Raw genomic sequence first — 25,824 nt, 5'->3', positions numbered from 1 at the left:
GCTTATTCCGCCAGCGTCAAAACTCGACCGAGCAACCTCAACTCGATCGAGTAGACGCTACTCGATCGAGTACCTCAGATACTCGATCGAGTACCCCTGCTACAGTACACACGGGCTCTTCAAATTTTTCGGGGCTTATAAACCCCAATTCCTTCATTCTTCTTATTATTTACCTCATTCAAAAACCTAAAAACCTTCATAAAATTTCTCTCCCTATAAAACTTTGGTGAATTTGTGTTTGATTTCCTCCTAAATCCTCCTAGTTCATTCATTCAATCCATTTGCAAACTTATTCAAGGTAAATTTCTACTTCTCTTCTTTGATTTTAAATCAATTTGAGGCATGTTAGTGTTGGAATTTTCTGGATTTTCGGTTTTATACCCAAAGTTTTTGCATTATAATTTCTAGATTTTGATAGAAATCACCTTGAATCATTGTTATTGATGTTAGAAATTGCAAAATTAAACCGATTTGTGACTATATGTGGACCGAATTTTCTAGGGTTTACTCTTAAAATTTGATTTTTGTTCATCTTTTGCATCTTATAGGTCGAAATAGAGTAGAGAATGCTACTAATATCATGTTTAGTGCTTGATTTTGGTTAATCTCATCCAAAATTTGGTCTTAAAACTCCGTCTTGATTTTGTGATAATGATCGATTTATGAAGTTGATTTTGAGAGAGTATGGTCCAATTACTTCTACCACTTGTGAAAACTTGATGTTTTGGAGATTTGAAACCATCTTTTATGAAAATTATAAGAGTAAAGGGGAGTGGAAAATTCTTGTTTTGTCTCAAAATTTTACTTGTTTCGGCGAATAAATCCACTTTAATTGTTGTTTTTCTTCGTATGAATCCTTTGGAAAGTTTACTTTGATATTGTAAAACACGATGTGTGGCTAAAACCATGTTGAAACAGATGCCGAGTGCTGCAGCAGTAACCCACCAAAGCAAGAGGTCACGCGCTGCTGAGCCAGAGGCAGAGGAAGGAAGTCAGGGGCCTATTGTTCTACCAGTTCCCGACTACCCTACGGTAATCTTTGAAAGAGATGCTTTTTTCGAGTTGATGGGTCGTCCCATGAGACCCACTAGGTGCATCGACACGGGTATTTTGGAGGATCTGAAAATAGAGGTAGATGTCCGGCACATCTTTGATGTTTATGTGTATCAAATAAACCAAGTTCTTGATTCATTACTTGAAAATATTACACATAAACTTCACATATACCAGCTAGGTTGTCTAAAAAGTAAAAACTATCAAATATTCCAACAAAAACTTCAAAAAATATCAGCTGGTTCGTTATTAGAAGGTATGGTGCTTAGGTTGGATTTAATTGGGATTATTGATAGGATGGAGTGATTATTGCAGACCACCAATAGGATGGATTATTGTTATGAAATAACCCTAATTTTTAATATTTCACGTCATTATAGTTTGATATGGGAAAAAAATTAAACTATAAAGTTATTAAAGAAAATTGAGTAAAATTGAACTGTAAAATAATAGTTGTATCTCATTAATTGTTCATTTTTCACGTTATTGTATTTTGCTTCGAGAAAAAAAAAAAAAAACTGAAAATTAATCCAAGAGAATTGAGTAATGTGCTGAATTACATTTTTTTTAAAATTATTTTTTATACCACAAAGCTGATGATTCCCATTTTATAAATTATCTCAATTTTTTTTGTCATGAAAGTAATCAAAACGATTTATAGTTTTGTTAATACAAAGTATGAGTCAAGTCATTCTTAAATAATAGCATCAATAAAAAAATTTAATATTTTATAGTTTTATATTATTTATATTTTAATTAAAATATTATAGTTTAGTGTTTAGTGAAAATTATATAATTTGATAAAAAGATTAATTTTAATGAAATACATTATAATTATGTTCATCTTTGCTGTTTGGTTGATCAACAGGCTACATAGTTGATCGACTATGTTCATCTTTGCTGATTTGCTATTTGGTCGATCGAGTGTCCCTTTAGTCGGTTGAATGCTTTCTATTATGGACGAGTTGTTTTAAGTTGTTAATCTCGGCCCATTAGTGCTTGAGTAATAATTTACTCTTCTTATTATTTAAGAGGGACTTAGAAAACTTTATTAGGTTATCTTGAATACACTGCTCAAAACTCTTGCTACGTTATTTTTCTCTGACTCTTGGATCTGAAACTTTGAAACCTTTCTCCTTCATTCAGTAATTCAATTAACCTTTGCTATTCATTTAATTATTTCTCTTTATTTCTTTTGTCTTATTTTTAATTGTTTTTCTCGTACTTTCATCATGCTTAAGTTAATTATCGTTATTATTGTTAATTTTGTTAATTTGACTATGCGTAGCTAAATTCTATTGTTAGGATTTAGGGGAGCCATGGTTGTAAGACGATTTTAATTAGATTATTAGATCTGGCCTAATTATTGTGTTTGAATTGTTAATTTTAGCATTTAATTTTGGTTAACTAGTTAAGTAATCTGGTAAACTCCAACCTAAGATCGAAAGCCTGGTGAGAGTTAGACCTGCTACAAACAATAGAGTGTCCTAATAAGTTGCGAGAGCTCGTTAGAAGCATTTTAGGGCGAATAACGATCCGAGAGGACGTTTTCACTATCTTTGACCGTTGTTAGACCATGGTGAACCGACAATCCTAATTATTTCTCCTTATATTTAGACTCATTTCTCTTTCCTTAACTACTCGTAGTTATCAAAACAAACAAAAAAACCCACGAATTGTTACCTAGACAGACTTTACGTAGCAAGTAGATCAACACATTTTAGTCTCCCTGTGGATACGATTCCGACTTCCCTAACTATATTAGTTAGAGACCAGTTAATTACCTTTGGTAGATATACGATTAAATTGTCACCTAATGTCCTAACCCCCTAGGTAATAGGAACTCCCACATGAGTTCCATCCACATGAGTTGTCCTATTCATGTTTTTTGGAATTCATGGAAAATTTAAAACTCTGATGGCAACTAAACAACCCCTTAGTTAGAGTGTTCGACGGTAACCCTGTTCCGGTAAAAAAAAAAAAAAAACGACATTGGAGTGAAGTTAGAGTGTTCGACGGTTTTAAGCCAATTACGTTGAAAATGTGATTCGCCATAAAAATAAAGATAACTAGTACTCCGTATTAAATTAGCGGTTAAAATAATTTACCCAATAAAATAGAAGTTAATATTATCAAATTAATGATTTTAATAAATTACCCTTTATGATAAAATCGCGTGTATTACACTACGGGTATACTCAAAGTTTGACACGTCTAAATATATCCGGTATACTTTAATGTAAGCATTATCGTAACCATATCGTCATGTATTTCATAGCTTCTATAGTAGAGGGTACTTAAAGCTCAAATAGGGTTAGCAAAGATAAGATTAATATGGTGGATATTTCGGATAATTATTCAACATAATTAACTGAATTAAGTATGTTAATTGTATTTGTATATCTTTTAACGAAGAATATTTTTTTTAATTATTATTTTACAACTCACTTTTTTTGTGTAAACCATCCGGTTTAATCCGGATTCGAGCAGGGTAGGACCACTAGGGCGATAAAGCTCCCCCTCATGAGTTTTAACACTGCTGCGTTCCCAGGGCTCGAACATGAGACATCTGGTTAAGCTAGAACAACATCTTGCCAGTTGATCTAAGTGTTCATGGGTATTTTACAGCTCACTTTGTGTTATTTTAATTGCATATAAACTAGTAGCCCAAATTTAAAATCTTAAATCAATCATGATACAATAAATAATCATATTATTTACACTTTTAAAAAAACTAACATTTAAATTCATACTAGGTAGTATCCCGCGCTTCGCGCGACCTGTTTTAAAATTTTATTATTTTAATCGAAGAAAAATAATATAATTCATATATGATCTTTAATATTTTTACTTAGAAATAAAAATAAATTAATTTTTCTCAAATTTAGTTTTTTTTAGGTTTAACTTCAATGTTTTAAAATAAAATACATATAATTTTAATTATTAAAACTAATAAGTGATAATTAATTATGCATGATAAACGTTTTATAAATAAATCTGTTACTTATCTAATATCATATTAATTAAAATAAAATTTATTCGAATAACGCAACGATGAACATTGAGTTCTCACATTATATTATTTAACGATACATTATGTCCCGAATCAGTTAATATTTGTTCAAAATGATGTGAATATAATTTTATGTAATTTATATTTTTTTTATGTATAACGTTTGATAATCATGTATCAAACGTATAGCGTCCAAACTCAACTTATTCAATTCTTTTGATTGTGTGCTGTAAGTGTTATGTGTCAAACATATTTATAAGAAATTTAACCTTTTGTTTTTTTAAACAACTATCAATTATATTATTTTTCTACAATGATGTTTAATAAATTACCTGTAAATAAAATAGGTTGAACTTTCTCAATTTTTTTTTTGAGGTTTAACTTCAAAGTATTTAAAAGATAACATATAAAATATTTAACTACAAGTAATATTTAGTTAGTCATAATAAATATTTTATACTTGACGCATACATATTTAATTGAATATATTAAAGAAAAATGTAACGTGTTTTCTACTTTTTCATGGCGTTTATAATACTATATTACTTAATAATCATTACTTTTATTTTGATTATTTAAATTTACTCGCGATCAATGTGTTACTGTGTACATACATACTCCTTATCACACTATTTAAACCTATTAAAATCTCACATGTATTCAATTTCTCGCAATATAATTTTTTTCATTCTCACACTATAAAAATTTATCTCTTAGTAGTTTTCTTTAAGTTCTAATTTTAATAAATACAATGACTCTCCCAAATATATTTTTCTTACCGGATTTAATGGTCTAAGTTTTATAACTTTTCAAAATGTTTTTTTACGTAAATGTAAAATATCAAAATATTTCAATAAATATAATCAAAATTATACTCAATTGAAATCATTTTTCGCAATGAGCGTAATTATTTACAATTTAGAATTTTTATCAAAATAATTTTTTACTAAATTTAGAATCAAATTAGCGTAATTTTTTTATGTAATTTAATAATAAATTTATTAAAATATAAGGGATATTCTACGGTGTACCCTCGTGGTTTTCGGTTTTCTACGTTGTACCCCTCCTTTTTTTATATTCTATGGTGTACCCCTAAACTCTATACATTAGTCTATACCATGACCTTATATGCTAACTTAGTCTCTTAACTGACTTATTAAATCGTCTATTTATCATTCCAATTACTCGATAACCTACTCATTTACTTATTAGTTTGCCGACTGACCCATTAGCCCAAAAAATAGTATACAAAACTAATTAAAAGTTCAAAAATCTTCATTATCATGTCATGAATCATAACATATATTGTTTTATAGTAGTAGGTGCTTATTAAAAGTGATTTGTGATGTTTCTCATATAGAATGGTGATACAACATTAATAAGTCAGAATAAAGGTTAAATTACGGTCGTTTGATAGTGATAAAGTTAATGGAGAGTTAAACGAGGTTATGATGGAGAAATAAGGAAGAAGTTGAAGGGTACAATGTAGAATTAAAAAAAAATGAGGGGTACAACATAGAAAACCGAAAAACTCAGGGGTACACCGTAGAATATCCCAAAAATATAATTAATATTTTGCTGAGATTTATACAACATTTATTATGCTCATATTAAATGATTAGCTGTAAGCCTGTAATTAATGCTTGTCATTAAGGCTGTATAGGACACGTGGCGCATCCACAACGTTTCAACCCAATTTTATATATACTAGTATTGGTGCCCGGCTTCGCCCGGGCTACCTCTACTTATCATTAAATTTTTTTTTTCATTAAATAAAATTACATAAAGTTGCATAACTCATAAATTTATCATTAATATATTTTTCTATGACATATCCTAAGATTACGATGAAATAAATTTTGAGACAAATTCACTACTCCCGCTACCTTTAATATATAATTTTATGATGATAATAATTAATATCATAAGTGTGCATGTTTATACTGATTAATTATTTTATTTTAAGAAATTGACCATCTTCTAGTCTTCTATAAATATTTAGAAAAATTACCAAGCATCATCTTTCTTTTAGCCTTCTTAAAATTGACCATCTTATTTAATTATTTTATTTTAAGGAAATTAACCATCTTAATTAATTATTTTATTTGCAGATGCAAATGCTCCGTCCCAACATTTAAAAAGGGTGTTACCACTTACAACTGTTACAAGAGTTTAGCCGCTTCACTCTAACTAATCCATTAAAGATGGGTCGAAAATACAAGAGACGAAAGACCTCCAAAGATGAGGAAGCAGAAGTTGAGCATCCACCGTCCCCACCGTCCCTGGATAGAATATCCGCCCTACCCGACGCCATACTCATCGACATAATCAGTCTCCTCCCAACTAAAACCGCCGTATCAACCTCCGTCTTATCCAATCGGTGGCGATCTTTATGGACCAACCTCACCTCTCTCCACCTCGACTTCCGTAAATTTCCGCAAAACTCTCCCCAATTCTACCCCATTGTTGACCATCTCCTCGCCCGTCTCACCTCTCCTTGTCTCTATACTTTCTCCCTTCACGCCCCCTTCCATACCCATCAGCACTTCGAATCCTGGTTCTGCCACCTTTCCGCTCGAAATATCCAAAATATTAACATCTATATTGACTCCCGCACCGACTCTAGTAGTGCCGCTTCGCCTTTCACCATGCCGCATTGCATTTTTCAAACTCATTCCCTTGTTTGCCTCAATTTCCCTCCTTTTCGCTTTCATTATGACTTGCCTCATCATACTCATCTTGATATTCAACTTCCTAATTTGAGAAAATTGGGATTGAGTTTAAGTGCTTCCGAATGTGGTTTTGTTTCCAAACTGGTTAGGTCTTGTCCTTTACTCGAGGATTTGTCCTTGAGCGCTGCAGGAAATTGGCGTACCAAGGTGGAGAAGAATGATCATGACAAGGATGTGTTCGTTATTGATATATCGTCTGCCAAGCTAAAAGCGTTGCAATTGCTTTTGTTTGCGGCATCTGAGAATGTTAATGTTGTGATTGATGCGCCTAAATTGGATTTCTTCGGTCTCTATGCTTTTAATTTGAATTGTTCGTTTCTCAATAAGCCTGTTGCGCTTCGTGAGGCCTCTATTATTACTGCTAGTCAATCCCTGGTGTTAGAGTGCTTCACATTCTTGCTCTCACAATTTCTATGTTTGAGTTTTTCAAAGATGATCAAGGTAATTCCTTGGTTTTTCGCAACCTGACGGAACTCAAGTTGCAGTTGAGTACTGGAGCTGATGGCCTGGATGCATTCCCGTTTGAATCCCCGTCTCCTAGTCTGCTTCGGCATGTCAACAAGATTCAAGTAATAATGTATAATGTTAAAAATGGCAAGAATTTGAAGAAGCTGGCCCAATACTTGCTAATTAATGCCCCAGCGTTGAAGACCCTTACTTTTAATGTTCTTCCCCATTCACGTCAATCTGAAGACAAACATAAATATATGCTTGATGAAATGGTGGTTTGCATGGATCTGAGTTTATGCTCACTAATTTCTTCCAAATGCGTGATAGAATTCCGCGGGAGGTATGCCAAACTGCCAGCTACCAATGATGAACTGCAGCTTATGGGTAGCTTTGTTCAACTACTCCGTGCCATGAATCTCTGATAGGTATTGTCAGATCTTTTTGATGGGGGATTCTACCTTTGGGTTTCTTTTGCTTTGGTGATGAATGTGTTCTTAACCTTTATGTCGAAATCCTCTTTCCATATTTTGTCAATTACTTTGTGCAGGAAATGTTAAGTACTACTCCTATAGTCCTATGACTTCTATATGCTGCTCGTTTTCTTAAAAGCATTGTAGTTCGTTAACATTTGCAATTTACGCTGTACAAAGTCTGTCGCTGAGCTCTATGACAGTCATCTTTCCTTGTGCTCGTCTGCTTGCTACTCCCTCCATTCAAATGAGAATTTGTGTAAACACCAAATGTTCTTCAACTTCACTTGGCCCATGCAAATTTCTAGCTCTATTCGTTTTCTTAATGTTTTGCACCATCAGTTACTCAACATCAGCAGCTCTGGATGAATAACAGCCACTTCATGTCATAGGTACTTAGGTAGGCTTACAGGGTTGTAATTCCGGATTATGCACCTTGTTAGTCGCACGTTTCAATCACTTAGGATTTGCAGTAATTTTATGCACCTTTTGTACTTGCAAAAAAATTTCGAGCCATTGAGCTTATATCACCTTTGCACGAACACTAAGCGATATGTTTCCTTCCGACCTAAAATGGGCAGATGTTGCAAACTCTATTTTTAACCGCATGCATTTGTGTGATACGCCCGTATATAAACCTCTGGCCAGAACGAAACCTGATACTGTTTGCTCGCTATCAATTTCCAATTCAATGTTTCGTATTACTGATTCCTCTCTTTTAGGTAGGTTGTCAACATTTTCTTGCTTAACTCGCTCAAATAAACTTGGTATGACAAAAATACGAATGTGAGTCCCGGTTCCAGTTACCATGTCTATTCATCTTCTAAATTCTTGCTCAAACAATCAATGCTGTGAATTCAGTTTACACAATTAAATAGTACTTCGTATTAAACATAAACATTTTCTATTAGGTTCATGATTTTATTTTTTGATTTTTTGATTTTTTGATTTTTTTGATTTAGGAGGTATTCAAAGTCAAAGTCCGAGTTCGAGTCACGTCAAAAGCAGCTGGACCATCTTAGTTGGATAGTTAAATCAATGTGACTCTATCATTGACTGTTCTTTTTATTGACATAGCCAAACAAAACAAATAAAGAAGGGAAGGCAATTGCTTATTGTCTATTTGTCTTCATATACATTGTATCAAATGTCAAATTTTCATCGAAAAACTCTTTTCAATCTTCTCTCTTTTTTTGCAGTAAGTATAAGCAATCTTTCTGTTTCCTAAGGTATTAACATGAATTTGGGTATGTTAGCGAAGTTCCTTTTTCTTATGGATCAAACTAAATCAAATAATAAGAATAGCAAGGTAGTGCAGAAGTTCAAATCCAAGGAGGAGTACTTTATCGAAAATGGCGGTATCTTGTTGGAAAAACAAATTGCTTTGAGCCAAGGCAAAGACATAGGAGTAGGACAGCTGAAAATTTTGTCCAAGAGCGAAATCGAGAAAGCTACTAACAACTATGATCCTGGTCTAATTGTTGGTAGTTTTCGCGGTGCAACTATCTACAAGGGCATATTTGATGACAAGGTGGTAGCAATCAAAACCTCTTCAAAACCCGACCCAAATCCTGAACTTGTTAATTTGTTCTTGACTGATGTGTCCATTGGAATGGTGATTTGTCATAGCAATATGGTTAAGATCTATGGTTGTTGTCTCGAGACTTGTGTGCCAATGATGGTGTCTGAATTTTATCCAAATAAAGACCTTCACCGATATTTACATGGGGACATGGCACATGAAAATCTATTGAATTGGAGAGGTCGTTTCAGGGTAGCAATTGATGTTGCCTATGCACTCTCTTGTATGCATAACGCCTTGTCAAAGCCAGTGGTTCATAGGGATGTTATGTCATTTGGGATATTACTCGACTCGTCGTACCATGCTAAGCTAGCTAACATTGGCCACTCGGTGGTGATTACTCCCGGGAAGAAGGAACAAAGATGGCCAGTTCATGGGACTCCGGGATACATTGACCCGGAATACATTGAAACTCAAGAGGTTACAGAGAAATGTGATGTCTATAGCTTTGGAGTTTTGATGTTGGAGTTAATAACTTCGAGGGATCCCGTTGAAATGGCTCAGTGTGGGAATGATTTGGTCGATGAGTTTGTTTTGAATGTGAGCAAACATGGTTTTAAGGCCATGATAGACACGATTCTCATTGAGGAAGTTAATATCGATGAGATCCAAAGGTTTATGCAACTTGCCTTGAAATGTGTGGTAAAAAAAGGGGTGGAACGACCGACCATGATAAGCGTTGTTGAAGAGCTATGGTTGATCCAAGATCAGGGGAACCACAGAACTGAAAGTAAAGCCTAGTAATAATATACTCTTATTACTGTTTCTTTGACTGCATCTGTCAAATTTCGATTGGTTAATCAACTTTTCCTTCAGTTTTTCTGAAACATGATGATTATTAGATCCTACTACAGAACGCTGACAATTTTCTCGTACCCGTGTTATAAAATCGTCTTTTATTTATCAAAGGGTATTGATTTTCGCAGTACGTACGTGATAAAGACATTGTTCATGCCTTAACTTTGGACTGTGCCAAGTAGTCAAACATGTACAACCTTTCTCACAGCATTACATTATTGACTCATTCATATCCACATACTAAAGAATTATCACTTTGAATACACATTACTTTGGCAAAATCCATACCAACTTGGATATCTTAATGATGGGTCAAACACAAAGTAAGAAGTTTAGCATAGAGCCAAAATTGGACTCCAGGGATGAATACTTCATTGAAAATGGATGCATTTTCCTTGAAAAGCATATTGCTCTTAGCAGAGGGCAAAACACAGGATCAAAGCAGCTTAAAATACTGTCTTGAGACTTACATACCTATAATGGTGTACGAGTATATGCCTAATGGAGGCCTCTTTCTTTAAACATCTCCATTCCAGTGGAAATCCTATAAGATGGTCTGATAGATTAAGGGTCGCAACTGGCACTGCGTATGCTCTATCGTATATGCATAATGCTCTTTCAAGGCCAGTGGTGCACAGGGATGTTCAATCATTCAGTATACTTCTCGATCAGTCATTTCGAGCAAAGTTGTCTAATTTTGGCTACTCGGTAACTCTTACTCCCGGGGAGACAACTGAAATAGGGCCTGCTCTAGGAAGTCCAGGATACATTGATCCTGAGTACGTTAATACTAAGCAAGTGACAGAGAAGTGTGACGTCTATAGTTTCGGGGTTGAAACAAGCACCGGAAGTGTGTCGCAAAGAAAGGGGATGAAGGACCGACTATGATCAATGTGGTTGAAGAGCTTTGGCAAATGCAAGATCAAGACAAGAACATACAAAATTTGAAGTATGGCGTAACTGGTGAGATTGAAGCTGCAAGTCTAAACTTTGAAACAAATTACTCAGCAGAAGGCAACAACACGTAGTAAACCAAGCGTATGGGGGGTATATAATTCATATTCCGCGATCTCAAATTACTGTGGCATAAAATTCTGTAGTGCTCATAACTCATAAGCTTGTTCTTATATATGATCCTCAGAGTCGAAGCCTCAAGCTCTGTCTAATGCGGCTATTTGTGAAAAAACAATTGTGTTCGGTGTTAAAAATGAAGTGTTGAAATGCTTGTTACTTAACATAGTTGAATATTGTTACATACTTTTCGCCTTCAATTTTCAGCTCTATGTTTCATGTATGTTACTACAATCGCTAACCAATACATCTCCTAAGTTGTACATTAAAGACAAAAGACCGTTAATTAACTAACGAAATTTATTTTCGCAGTACAATTTTTACTCATTGTAGTACTTTTTGCTACACATTTTCTATTTGTTTGCCCCTAGTTAAAAAACATGAAACCTAATTCTCTCTTTTTCTCTCTATTGTTGAATACTTAACTTCCTTCAAAAATCCGCAAGTTCTTCAATGATATGATTATTCAAGTATAGAGCAATTATGTAATTCGTTAATCAATTATTACTAATTTAATTTCTCAATTATAACTCCTATCTATTATTAACACTCAAATGAAGGGTCCAGACCCAGATCCCCTAATTTCCACTTCTATTAAAATTAATTAAACATTAACATTTCACAGTCATTGTCGAACTCTATCTTGTCTCTAGGAAATTTGATCTGTTTGTTGTGGATGTGAAACAAGGAGATCAAGATAAGTATATTGCAGACTTTGCCCACTACCAATTGGAGATCGCCGCCATTTGTCAAGCTTCTTAGAATTAGTGCAACAATTAATAGTAAAAACGGACGACTTTATCTATGACTGATTAGTACCAACTACCAAGATCACTTAGTCGGGATCCCTACACCATCGCCAATCGAAACAGTCAGAAGGGTGAAGGAGAATGAGAGTGTGAAATTAGAGAAAATATATTAGAGAAAAACTAGTTTAAACCTCGTGCATATAATGCACGATACTTAAAGTTTAATATTTTTTTTATAAAATTACTTATATAATATTGGTACCTTATAATTGTGTACATTTCCCATCATTATATTTTTCTTTGATAAATAAAAGTTATTACTGAAAATTAGTTAAGAGAATTGAGTAATGAGTTAAAATGTATTTTAATGAAAATAATTTTATAGTATAAAGCTAATGAGTTTCAATTTTTTTTTCCAATTTATTTTGTCACGAAAATAATAATAACGATTTCTAATTTTGATTTTATACGGAATATGGGTTAATTCATCGTCTAATAATCCTCTATAGACTAAAAGAATAACACATCTGTGTTTTTCCCGCTCAAGTTTCCCGCTCATCTTTCCCCCCATTCGGAATATTCCCTTCTAGAATATTCCCTTCTAATATATTGTAGTCAAAATATTTTAGTCAACCCATATATGGAATATTTCTACTACAATATTCTACACAATCAATAATAATATTGTCGTCAACCAATATGCCTCCATATATGGAATATTTCTTATGGTTACGTTTTATTATAGGCCCTGTTTGGTAAACAGCGGATTAATTTCAGCATAAGCAGATTGCAAAAGCAGATTATAAATGACAGATTTTATCAGAAGGTTTGACTAGCATATTATAATTAGCATAATTAATTTGAGTGTTTGGTAATTGGCAGATTACAATTAGTATATTGTTACTTTTCTTTGTAAAATGGAGAAAAATTTCCTATTTTACAATATGCTAACCAATATCTTTGGGGTAAACATATTGTAAAACAAAGATATTGACCCCAAATATCTTTGTTTCAATATCTTGTTACAAACACTAAAATTAACATATTGATTGGTCAAACATGTTAAAACCCTTTAATATGCTAAAAATTGGCCAATATGCTGTTTACCAAACAACGCATATATATCACTACTACAGATACAGGCTATAACAACGGTTAAAAACCGTTGTTATATAAAAAAGCGGACGTTGTTAATGCGTCCGTTGTAAAAGGTTTTAACAACGGTTGGTTTTCTTAAGGAACCCGTTGTTAAAACTATTAACGGTTTTAAGTATAAAAACCCGTTGTGGAAAGTGTGACTCAATTTTGGGGGGAAAGTTATAACAACGGGTTGTAATATACAAAACTGTTGTTATAACTAAAGACAACGGGTTGTTTATAAATAACCGTTGTTTGTTTTAAAAAAAAAAAAAAAAATTAAATATTACTAGATGCATGCATAATTACGGCCCGTTATAATTCCGATGCATGCATTATTACTGTCATCCCTGTGCATATGAATGGACAATATGGAATGAGAAGGGTTAGTAATAAGATTTGAAGCAGCATTGAGAGATATGATGATGATTATGGCACAACTTCCTAACATATATATTAATTAAAAAACAACTCAAACCACGCATTGCTTAGTATAAATACATGCATTATCTCAACTAACATTCCATTATCTCACTATACATCTCCAAACCCTAACTGCTAAAACAAACTCCAAATAAACCCTAATTAATCTTTCAAACAAACCCCAAACTCCATCAACAAAATGAATGATATCATCCTTAAGACTCTTACTATGATCGAGAACAACAACAGTTTCATCCGCCGGTTGCTCCACATTGAGGAAAGTTTCAGGAGCTACCTTGTGGATGCTCGATCCGTACTGAATGACGCCAAAAAAGATGGCTTGACAGAGCAGCAGCAGTTGCAGCTATATGACGACAATTCCCCTTACATATCGCCATCGACAACCACCTCACCACACCGCCGACGACTACTCCCCTCACCACTCCCTTTCTGCGCGGACACCACTCATCCATCAACCACCATACCAGGCCCTCACCCCATTTCGCAACCATACCACCACGCACTCACTAATACCACATGCCAACCGTCGTCGCATGACTACCATAAAACTGGCACACCGACCGCCCTCCTCTCTCCACCACAACCCAGAACTCCGTCAAATATCAAATCACACCATGACCATGAGCCACCACGAACACAGTAAATATCATTTTTAAAGTAAATTGTGAATCAAACCATAAATTTGTGGAAAATGAAGAAATTCAAAACACTAACCATAACAATGACATTATTGCAATATTTGTGTCAAACAGATCTCATTTCAATCAAAGATGACTATAACCGTGGTGGTGATGGTGTGGTCAGCGACGAGGTTAATTAAAGTGAAGCGGAGAAAGAGCAAGGAGAAAGTAAGGCCTGTGTAACGGTGGAGTTGCGCGCGATCGCCGGCGAGGTTTTTGACGGAGCTCCGGCGACCGTACATCGGTGACGAAAGGTGGTGGGGATAAGGGTGAGAGAGGTTGGGAGTACAAGGATTAGATTGGGTTTGTTATGTGGGGAGTGGAGATCTAATTTGGACCACTGATTATTCAATATAAGGATGGTAGCATTAGTTCGTAGAGTTTGTACCACACTTTAGTTCGCACGGGATCCCGCCCCTATATATATATATATATATATATATATATATATATAGAATTAGGTTCAAGTGAGTCCTCTACTCTTAGATGAGTCCTTAAGTCCTATTTCTAACCCTTAGATCATAGAAAATGAATGGCTAAGATTAAAACAAAAAAAAGAGGGGAGATATAAAAGCAAGCAAACCCTAATTCATCCTCACTCATTCATTTTCACTGCCTCCTCCTCTCTCTAACTCCCTCCTCTCTCCTCTTCTCCCTTCTCCTTTGTAACTCACGCGGCCACCGCACGAAGCTGCTGCCGCCACTCTGCCGCCATCACTCTCACTCCATTCTCTTTCTCCTTCTCTCCATCACCTCCAACTGCCGCCACCTACTCGCCGCCAGTCCGCCACCCGCCTGCTTCCTCTCGTCTTCCACTACCCACGTTGCCGCCTCCCTCCGCTTCTCATTTCTCTATTTCTCGTTTCGAAAATATCATATCTACACATTGAAAACTTTTTTTTTTTGAAAATTTCAAATCTACACATAAAAGTGGCTATAAGTTTCATTTTGTTTCGAAATTTAATTATTAATGACCAAAATGGCGGTTGGGATGTTGATGCGACGGTGGTTGTACTGAAAATCTTTTTTTTTTGTTCGCTGTTGTCGTGTTGGTTTCCGCCGTCTGTTCTTCTCACTTTTTTTTTTGGTTCGATGTTGTCGTGGTGGTTGTTCTACCGCCTCTCTCTCTCTCTGTTTTTTTTTTTTCAGATTTGAGTAAGGGACGGATTGGTTGGTGGACCGTGGTGGTGGTGGCCGTGCCGTGAGTTATGGGCGGTCATTCTAACTACCTCCTCTCTAACTCCCTCCTTTTTTTTTCCACTCTTTTATTCAGATCTATGGTGGTTGTTGGCTGTGAAGTGGTTGTGGTGGTGGGACTGTGGTTGTGGTGGTGGTGGTTGGTAAAGGTAGTGGTGGGTCAGGTTGGTGACAAAGGAGGTGGTGGTTGTTATTAGTTGGTGTCGATGGTGGTGGTTCAGACTAAAGTTTCACCGATGTGGACTAAAGTTTCACCATTAAAGTACTAAAGTTACAGGACATGGACTAAAATTTCAGTCGATAAAGTTATTCGAGAATAAAGTTTCATAATTTATGATTAAAGTTTCATAATTTATGATTAAAGTTATATAAACTTTAAAATTATATTAATACATAAATTCAATTTTTATATTAGAAATGACCTAAAAAACATTAAAGTTTTACTTGTTAAACATTAAAGTTTCACCTCGTATTTATTAAAGTTACGTCCATAAATGAGTGAAATTAAATAAATTTTAGTCACAGTTACTTTATTACATAAATCCAAAATTTTTTATTAAAAATGACTTAAAAAAATTAAAGTTTCATTTTTAGGCATTAAAGTTGCACTTGTATACCATTAAAGTTAGAGTCAAAAATCAGTTAAATTAAAAAAACATTAATTATAATTACATTATTTCATAAATCAAATTTTTTTTGTTAGAAATGGTTTGAAAAAAATTAAAGTTACACTTTTAAGCATTAAAGTTTCACTTGAAAAACATTAAAATTATATTCAAAAATACTTAAATTTTAAAATTTTGTTAAAAAATGACTTTAAAAATTTAAAGTTATAATTCTAAAGAATTAAAGTTTCATTCACATATTAAAGTTTCTTTTATAAAACATTAAAGTTTCATTCCAAAAATTGTTTAAAAGTTTCAAATCTCAACTATCAATCTTAGAAGATCAATGGCTTAGATTAGGACTTAGGGACTCAAATATTTAGGTGGACTCATTTGAACTTGACTATATATATATATATATATATATATATATATATATATATATATATATATATATATATATAGAGGTGATCCTATGAGAACGACCATTCGGTGAGAACGCACTAGATACATTAGAATATATATAAAAAGTGCACTTTTTTTTTTTTTACCACATCCCATATACACTTTTAACTAAAGTAGGTACACTTTTTACCAAAATTCTATATACGCATTTTAAGGATGTAGATACACTTTTTTTTTTTTTTTTTTTTTGCCAAATCTCATATACACTTTTAACTAAAGTAGGTACACTTTTTACCAAAATTCTATATACGCATTTTAAGGATGTAGATACACTTTTTTTTTACCAAATTTCATATACACTTTTTACCAAAATTCCATGTACGCATTTTAAGAATGTAGATACACTTTTTTTTTTTTTTTTTACCAAATCTCATATACACTTTTAACTAAAGTAGGTACACTTTTTACCAAAATTCTACATACACATTTTAAGAATGTAGATACACTTTTTTATTCTAGGTACAATTTTTAAGTGAATTCTATATACACTTTTTTTTATCCTAGGTACACTTTTGACTTTCATTCTATGTAAATTTTTTAAAGAATGTCTTTTTGCTAGCATAGGTACAATTTTTTGATAGATTTTTTTAAACCAAATGTCATATACGTTTTTTTTTTTTTTTTTTGAAAAATGAAATAGATACATTTTTTCACATAAATTTTAGATACACTTACAATAAAGTAGTTACACTTTTTCGGATCCTAGGTACACTTTGCAAAAAATACGACTTGATATGGTTAAAACTTAAAATCATAACCTCATTATGTAGCTCAAGCAGTAGCTATGCATTTCTTAAGCACCGTTTCAAGTTTTTATGTTTTCTCTATTTGAGATTGCATAACAGACCCTTATCCTTAAAGGAGGGTTTGTAATCTTAGGGGAATCATAATCATAATCTTCCTGCTGCTCTTAAGAAAAATGACGGTAAAGATAATCAAGAATTAAAGTCGTCGACGGAATACTTGCTTGACTCAAATCATCAAGGAAATTAACAGATTAAATTGATTGCATTATGAGTAGCAACTAGCAACCAACTAACTAGGTACAATAACATTCAATCACCTAAGTACAAGTAATCAAGTTCAACAAACTCAAATTTCCACTCCACATTAAACATCTAAATATTGATTGCAACTTACAAAGGAGTACATGAAATTATGAAACTAGCCAAAACACTGATCTCCAGGAAACGAACCGAATCGAACCCGTCTCAAAAAATTGCGGTCAAAAACCACAATAATAGCAAGCAAGCTCGGATAAGACAACCCTTCTACAAAGACTCAAAGAAACCAAACGGCCCATTCGGACAGACTGCACTTTTTGGACTTGGTCTACAATGACCACCCAATTATACCCAATACGACCTGTAGCTAACTCCCTCTAGAGCGCCTATTGACCCGCTGGTCCGGGCGGGAGCCCACACCAAGTTTATTTGCACCTACAAGACAAAGACAAAGATATATGCAATCAAGAGTCAAGACCAAAATGTAATCCCTACAAAGTAGGCAAAATTAGGCATACATCGTGCAAAAATGAGTCTCATGTATCACATCCATCATAATGCAAAGAACCAAATGGATCCATCAGCAAAAATAAGTCGCTTCCACTACCAAGAGATTCGGTAGTACAACAAAACACGCCGCTCATTACAAATTGCAAATGTCCAAATAATAGTTAGCTTAGTTGGTAAAGTCATTCAATGGTGGCACTCGCAACATAACCCCACAACATCAAAACACGCATCATGACTTCTTCAAACCAATTAAAACGCTCCGCGTCAATAAACGGGTACAACTTATCTTTCCTGAGTACAACCTTAATTAAGATCAATTGTTTGAACTTCAAAGAAAACATTACTCACTAGCTACGAATCAAAACTGTGTCACAAAATCAACAGCAATCACTAGCATTCATAGCATGTGTATAAAACATCAAACAATGTTTGTAACAGCCCTAAATTTTACCGACCAAAACGATAAACTAGAGATGGAAAATTCACGGCTGTCACTCCACACTTAGCTTAAAATGCGAAGTGCGGGGTAAATACAGAGTCAATCTTTAAAAACAAAGTACATATCTCAAAAATTTATCAAGTAATCAAAACGTTGCAGCGGAAGACTTAAGTCTTACAAAATCTAAAACAATAAATATAATTCAAATCCAACGATATTATAAAATTATAAATGGATTGAGACGGAGTCTTTATTCAAAATCCTTCCACACTCGTACTAATCCCCGGATCCAGCATGCACCCATGCAGCATCTCAAGCATCTCAAATGTACCTATCAACTGTACCCAGAACATAAATAGGTACAGTTCCAAGGGGAACGACCCAAAACATAAGGACGTCAGCAAAAGCTGAGTTTTGAGAAAATAACAAGAAATGATAAATTCATAATAGAATAATATTATAAACTTTACAAGCTCCAAAAATACAATCGGTGAGAAAGAATTATAACCCAAAACCAACATTATCATAAATCCAATAACAATTATTAAATCGTTCAAAGTCCATAACTTTCACCACCTGTGTGCCAAGGTCCTACCCTTGACACGGTCTAGAGGTATCACATGTGCTTGGTCAGACTTATAATAATGCGCATCTCTCACATTTGGACAGTCAGTAGGATGAGGCTTCCAAAGGAGAAAGTCTAACCCCCTAGCGAGTGGGGGCCGGTCACACCCCACCCAAATGGAACTCAGGCCAAGAGTTCAGTTTTCGGGACGTAATCCCAGGGACGTCGTAGACGCACCTTAAAACCTGCTAGACCAGCAGAACTCCCAGAGTCTGCTATATAATTACAAAGACGGCTTGCGCCAAATAATTTCCAACGGTCACTAAGAACAATATTTAAAAGCTCAGAAAAGCCAGTAGAAATTCATCGTTACCAAAAGTATGTAAAAACTCTTTAAATATTAAACCGAACATGCTCTTAGTTTTAAAAAAGGTAAAAGTCCTTACCTCTCGAGACGGCCAATCCACGCTAATACTACTCCAAGAACTTGTCTACTTCAAAATCAAACACTACAATATACAAGTTACCAATTACTACACTGTTCGATGTAAATAAGTTTCATCCTTCTACATAGACCTGCTATATACAAAGCTTGTTCATGTAACTCGGTTTAATAAAGCACTCACACAGGGGTTTGTACATCGACGCGGCAGTACTATTCTACTTATGCTTTACCCATTTAATAAGCCCATAAGTACCACAATAATTATTCTTTATCTCGACCAACAAAACTCACACAACTTCGATAAAGTTTTGCCGTAACAACATAAAACAGAAAACCTCACTTCCCCGCTCACATACCACAAACGGTCCAGGGTGACTCTTAGACGACCCAAAACAAATCCAATTACGTCCTATACTATTCGATATTCATAGCGGGTGACTTCGATACTTAATTCCAACTTCAAACGTTTTATCTACCAATCATTAATAATGCTTTGAAATAAACTTATCGTTATAAAAAGAGGTGTACCTTGATTGATTATAGGCAAAGGTGTGTAGGAGATGGTGAAGGTGGCGGAATGAAATTCTAGGGCTTCCCTCGTATTAGACCGTTGTTTCTCTGCTCCTCTTGTTTTATGTACTTTTCTTTTGTTTCCTCTTTATTTTGATGAGGATATGACGAGAAGACTAGGAACTTACAAAGGTTTCCAAGTTGACTAAGTTTCCTATTTCTCTTTCTTTTCCCTTTTAATAAGCTAAATAATTGGGTCAATGCTCGAGCCCAAACCAAAGTCGAGCTCACAAATAATGTCCCCTTTTGAAATAATCCCAAATCCTTTTATTTTACGAGTAGTCCAAAATAGTTTAAGATTTCTGACTTGAAGTCCCAAAATGGATTAGGTTCGAGAAATAATCCTTTACAAATAACTCGTGAAATAACGGGGTGTTACAATGTTCATTCATAAAATTTCAGTAAACAATTAGCAAACCATAATAATAAAATAAATAAGCTTTGTGAATTGCAAGTACCAGCTTCCAATTCTCAACATGCCGCCGTCATTTTCCCCCTCAAATTCCCCAATTCCAACTCCCTTTCCGCTAATTTATCCTTGAAATGAATCAATCGTCCAAGTAATTGTCCCCTTTCTTGCTCAAATCTAGTCTTCAATTCCGCCACTTCCGCCTCCACCTCAATATACTCAAAAAGCAATTCCATTTAATCGATATCTGGTTGACCTCTCCTACGCCATAGATTACGCCGGAAAATCGAGATCTGGAGCTCGAAAATTGTCGGTTCAAAATGTTGAATGGATTCCAAGGAGTTGAGCCGGCATCGGGGAAGTTCGTGACGACGATTTGAGATTTTGGAGATGCACGATGATGGTTGATGTCGGCAACTGTCAGGTGCACGTGCCTGGTGATTGCGGCGTCGAGATTTGTAGTATCGAGTGTCAGGATAAGAGTTAGAGAAGTTGATTCGTCGCCGGAGTTGTTGCGATCGTCGCCGGAGACGACGAAAGGTTGTTAGGTGGTGATTGGGGGATTTGGGTTTGAGGAAATATGTGATTAGGAGAGGATGATAGATAAGTTTGGCTGTGAGAAACTAAGGACGCGCGTGAGTTTTATTATAAAGGTCGTTCTCACCGTTCTTACCGAGTGTTCGTTCTCACCGGATCCTAAATCTCTCTCTCTCTCTCTCTCTATATATATATATTAATTATGTTTATCATGCATTCCTCTCTATCATCTTGCTTCTTCTTTGTTTTAGTTTATTTAATTTGTTTTACTAGCTAATTAAGCGAATAATACTTAAAGAAATAACATAATGGTCGATAAAAACACATACATGCAAATGAAATAATTAGAAAAAGAAAATAATGACGATGAAAGACGATGAAACCAACAGTGAGGGCGAGATTTACCTGATAATTAGAGAAAGTAAGAGACGATGAAATCAATAGTGACGGCGAGAAGATAAAGCGACGATGAGAAAGAGAGAAAGAGACGATGAGAAAGTGTAGTGTTTTGTGTTTGTGTTTGTGTTTGTCTGTTGTGTTTGTGTTTGTGTTTGTGTTTGTGTATTAAGGTTTGTGTTTTGTGGCTGTAGCTGATTTGTGTTTGTGTGGTTTATAGTATGAAAGGTATTGACAACGGTTATTAAACAAAAACCGTTGTTAAAACGTTTTAACAACGGTTGTAAAACAACAACCGTTGTCAAATAAGTTTTAACAACGGGTTTCAAATGTAACCGTTGTGATTACTTTTCACTAACTTTGCGCCAAATTATTAACAACGGTTGTGCATGTTTGACCCGTTGTTAAAACTTATAACAACGGTTATATTACCATACCCGTTGTAATTAATTTTAGTAAAATTCGCGCCATACATTCTACAACGTCTATTGTGATTTTCGTGAATAATCGTTGTTAAAAGGGCGTTGTAGTTGTAACACTCCACGATAATTGAAGATGTCCAGTGATAGGCTTAAATGACTAGTGCTTAAAGGGATTGGAAGTACTACTCATATCAACAAAGTGCACTTTCTTTTATGGTCATCCATGCGAAAGAACTTCAAAGTTAAGCGTGCTTGACTGGGAGTAGTCTTAGGATGGGTGACCTCCTGGGAAGGTTTTCGGGATGCGCATGAGTGAGGACAAAATGCGCTGTAAAGGACCCGTGTTGATCTGTGGGCCATGTACACAGCCTGGTGAGCTATCATAAGTAACCGCTCCCGACCTGGTTTGGGCCGGTGTGTTACAGTAGTTGCCTGGATTTGTAGTAGTGTATAAAAGTACAATTACATTAAATTAAATTCATATTCAATTTATTAAAATAATATTAATACACTAAATCTCTAGAATTAACCTTTATAAAATTACCATGTTGTAGCACGGGTTGCTATACTAGTAACATCAGTAAAAGGTTTAACAATTTATAGTTTTATATCAATTTTATTTTATTTTAATTAAAATATTATAGCTTAGAGTTTAGTGAAAATAATATAATTTGATAAAAAGATTAATTTTAATGAAAATATATAGATGAATTAAATTGTAATTGTTAGTTTCCTTATTTAGTGAATGGATATAATCATCATTAGTTTTCTTTTTTGAGAATATGCATTTTGGCGGGAAAATGATAGAGATCACCTATTCATTTAGTAAATAGGGGATTGGACAGAAAAAATGAAAGGGGTATAATTGTCAACAGTGTACTACGATGAGTAAAATATGTACTGCGAAAATCAGCACCCAACTAAATAGCGGATTAAATTTAGCATAAACAGATTACAAATGACAGATTTTATTGTTGGAAATATGCTTCAAAAGAAACTTTGAGTAGTATTATTTTGTCCCACGTTGACAAAATAACAAAGCATTTATGGGTTTATATATCTCTCCTTATACTACACCACTAGGTGATGTGGAGTAAGTATTTAACAAACCACACTCGCGCGCGCCTTGCCACGCCAGGCTCGGGCAAACTCTACTGTTCCCTTTCTGCAGAAGAAGAAGCTGAATGGCTAAGAGGCCTTCTAGCAGATATTCCTTTGTGAGGAAAGCCGACTCCATCAGTTTCCATGCACTGTGATTCACAAGCTGCGATCGGGGTATGTAACTAACAATCAAGCGTACAACGGGAAAAAGAGACACATTCGCTTAAGGCATGGAAATGTGAGAAATCTTATCAGAGATAACGTGATATCACTTGAATATGTAAGATATCCGAGAGGTACATTGCCGATCCTCTCACCAAAGGCCTCTATAGAAAAATGGTGTTGGAATCAACACTGGGAATGGGTCTAAAGCCTGTAAAGGAGCGACTTGTGATGGATACCTGTCTTAATTATTTAAGTTCAATAAGTCAAACAAAATCACAAGAAACTCGAGACAATTAAATACTACGACCATTCCTATTTTGTTTGAGATGTAGTATTATATGGATTTAATTTTTACTGTCATTTTGTAAGGATAGGCATTTGCTCTTAATGAGTTTATAGTCCCAAAAGGATGTTTTGTGACAGTCAAACTTGATTAACTCACCTATGTGAATGTGGGGGGTGCCTTGCCCTACTCCCAAGAGACTCTTTTGGCTTGGGGTCTCTAGAGACATTCGTGAAATACCAGGAAAAAACCATTAAGAAGGCACTTGGTGGCTAGTCCAAGTAAAAGATATTTACACCATTTCGTTCATGATGTGTTCATGGATGTTGCGAGTTCTCGCCTTAATTTGAGATCTAGTAAGTGCGCAATTGAGCTCTAACCAACTCCATTTGAAGGTTAAAGCCTTAGATCCACCTAGAATGGCGGTTTAGATCAATTGTAAATCACTAGACACAGGTTAAAGTCCACAAGACACCAGCGTTTTCACACTAAATCTCTGTTGCCATAGGCTTCACTTGTTTTTCCGTGTCTTCTTTTGAATCACGTGGGGGATTGTTGGAAATATGTTTCAAAAGAAGCTTTGAGTAGTATTATTTTGTCCCACACTAACCAAATAACAAAGCATTTATGGGTTTATATATCTCTCCATACACTACACTACTAGGTGATGTGTGGTAAGTATCTAACCAACCACACACGCGCGCGCCCCTCGCCTTGCCACGCCGGGCTCAGGCTCTAGCAAACTCTACTGTTTTTTATTTTGTTTAAATAACACTAGAGTCAGCTAGATTCCCTTTCTGCAGTCACTAGCTTCCTTTTGCAGTAGTAGAGTTGACGGAGCCACTGCTTACCCCTGCTTAATTATCTACATCCATTGCATGCTTCTGCTCATCTGTGCCCAATGCATGGTGCTCACCACAACAGTCACCTTCTCCCATTTTGGCTATAAATACCTACACAATCCAGCCATTTCACAACAACAAAAATCAGTTTTCTTCTTCCTCTTCTATTCTCAGATTATATTCTCTAACTTAAAATTGTTTCAACAAATTATCAATGTTTCCTGATTTCTACATTAAAAAGATTCACCCTTGTTGTTAATGTTTCCTGGTTTCAACATTAACAAAGTTCAATCGCGTTGTTAGTGTTTCCTGAGTTTGAAGTCTTGGCAACGTTTTTGATGGTTCTTATCTACACTCTTACCTATTCGAAGTTTGCATCGGTTGTGTAATCCTGGGGGTCAAATGCTATTGAGTCTGTGTGTAGTAGACGGGGCATAATCGACTTTAGGACAGTGACCTCAAGTCAGGCCACAACCTTTGTTCCAGATAAGATCATTCCTCTATTTACTTACTGTTTTAATACTACTCACCTAACATTTATCAGAAGGTCTGACTCACATATTATAATTAGCAGAATTAATTTGAGTGTTTGGTCATTGGCAGATTAGGATTAATAGATTATTAGTTTTCTTTGTAAAATGGAGCAGAATTTCCTATTTTACAATATGTTCACCAATATGCTGGGTAAGCAGCATATTGACCCAAAATATGTTGTTTCAATATGTTGTTTACCAAATACTAAAATTAGCATATTGATTGGTCAAACATGATAAAGCCTTTGAATATGTTAAAAATCGGTCAATATGCCGTTTACCAAACACCTCCGTAGGCTAATCGTGAGATTAAACCCCGTAACTTTAGATTGTAGTGATTAGGCCCATTAGTTCTTCAAAAAGTGAAGTTAAACCCCTTATCAAAATTTCACGAGAAATTCTTTTTCTCATACCAGAAAAACTTAAATAGTTTACGTTTTTATTTTTATTTTAAAAACAAAATATCAGAATTATTTTTTTAAATGCAAAAGAAGATTATATTTTAAATTCTAAAAATTGAAAATTTTGTCTTATTTTATATTTTTTGAGAAAATCACTATTTTCATTAAGATATACTTCCCCCATTCAACTCCAGAAGGTACTTAACACTTTTTCACGCTTGCCAACGCGAGTTTTACTTTGTAAATATCTTTAGTTACACATTTGCAAAAAAATTATAAAAGTTTGATATTTTAAATGTACTCCTAAAGACGAATAAAACAAGATCTTACTTGAATATATTTTATCTTATATATTGGGAGAAAATGAGAAGATTCTTCTTACTTGTAAATCGTGTACAAAAAAGATAACTACCATTTGGAGTTGAATGAATGGAGTATCTCTATTACCTACCTAACAAAAACATTAGGTCAAAATTTTTAGAGTTTCTCGACTTTTAAAAAGAAAATTAAATAATTATATATATTTGTTAATTTGTAAAGAATTGTTAACCAAAATAACGGGTCTAGATTACCTTTTTTTTTTTTTTTTTTTTTTTTTTTTTTTTGACGAGGGGTTGAATCCCCCCGGGCCCATGCATTCCCGCACCACCACATGGATCTAGATTACTACTTTCGCGGACCGTGAAAAAAAAAAAAAAAAAAAAAAAATCTTGTAGATTGCATAGTTGACTTGGTGGTGAGAATTCTGTATCGTCT

General features: G+C 34.6%; 2 protein-coding genes and 1 long non-coding RNA gene across 3 annotated transcripts; 2 read left to right on the top strand and 1 right to left on the bottom strand.

Moving 5' to 3' along the window:
- The first annotated feature begins 6,247 nt into the window (after positions 1-6,247).
- Positions 6,248-10,228, top strand: LOC141586996 (wall-associated receptor kinase-like 4). Its single transcript, XM_074408406.1, has 2 exons — positions 6,248-7,673; positions 8,681-10,228. The coding sequence occupies exon 2, from the start codon at positions 8,956-8,958 to the stop codon at positions 10,039-10,041; it is 1,086 nt and encodes a 361-aa protein (XP_074264507.1). The 5' UTR covers positions 6,248-7,673; positions 8,681-8,955; the 3' UTR covers positions 10,042-10,228.
- A 371-nt stretch (positions 10,229-10,599) lies between these two features.
- LOC141588357 (putative receptor-like protein kinase At2g42960) lies at positions 10,600-10,986 on the top strand. The gene has a single exon (XM_074409803.1). It carries the CDS (start codon positions 10,600-10,602, stop codon positions 10,984-10,986), a length of 387 nt encoding a protein of 128 aa, XP_074265904.1.
- Positions 10,987-18,441: 7,455 nt separating this feature from the next.
- On the bottom strand, positions 18,442-20,111 carry LOC141658849 (uncharacterized). The gene is made up of 3 exons (XR_012549474.1): positions 19,938-20,111; positions 19,411-19,473; positions 18,442-18,737 (listed from the first exon to the last, which is right to left on the bottom strand). It is a non-coding gene; the product is annotated as an uncharacterized LOC141658849 (long non-coding RNA).
- Positions 20,112-25,824: the final 5,713 nt, after the last annotated feature.

This window comes from Silene latifolia, chromosome 6 (genome assembly GCF_048544455.1).
Source record: "Silene latifolia isolate original U9 population chromosome 6, ASM4854445v1, whole genome shotgun sequence".
Lineage (NCBI taxonomy): Eukaryota > Viridiplantae > Streptophyta > Magnoliopsida > Caryophyllales > Caryophyllaceae > Silene > Silene latifolia.
Note: the sequence above shows the minus strand (reverse complement) of the source record. Positions and strands in the feature narration are given on the sequence as shown.

Excerpts from the sequence above, each read along its gene's own strand:
- LOC141586996 (XM_074408406.1), top strand. The coding sequence starts at position 8,956 with ATGAATTTGGGTATGTTAGCGAAGTTCCTTTTTCTTATGGATCAAACT.
- LOC141588357 (XM_074409803.1), top strand. The coding sequence starts at position 10,600 with ATGGAGGCCTCTTTCTTTAAACATCTCCATTCCAGTGGAAATCCTATA.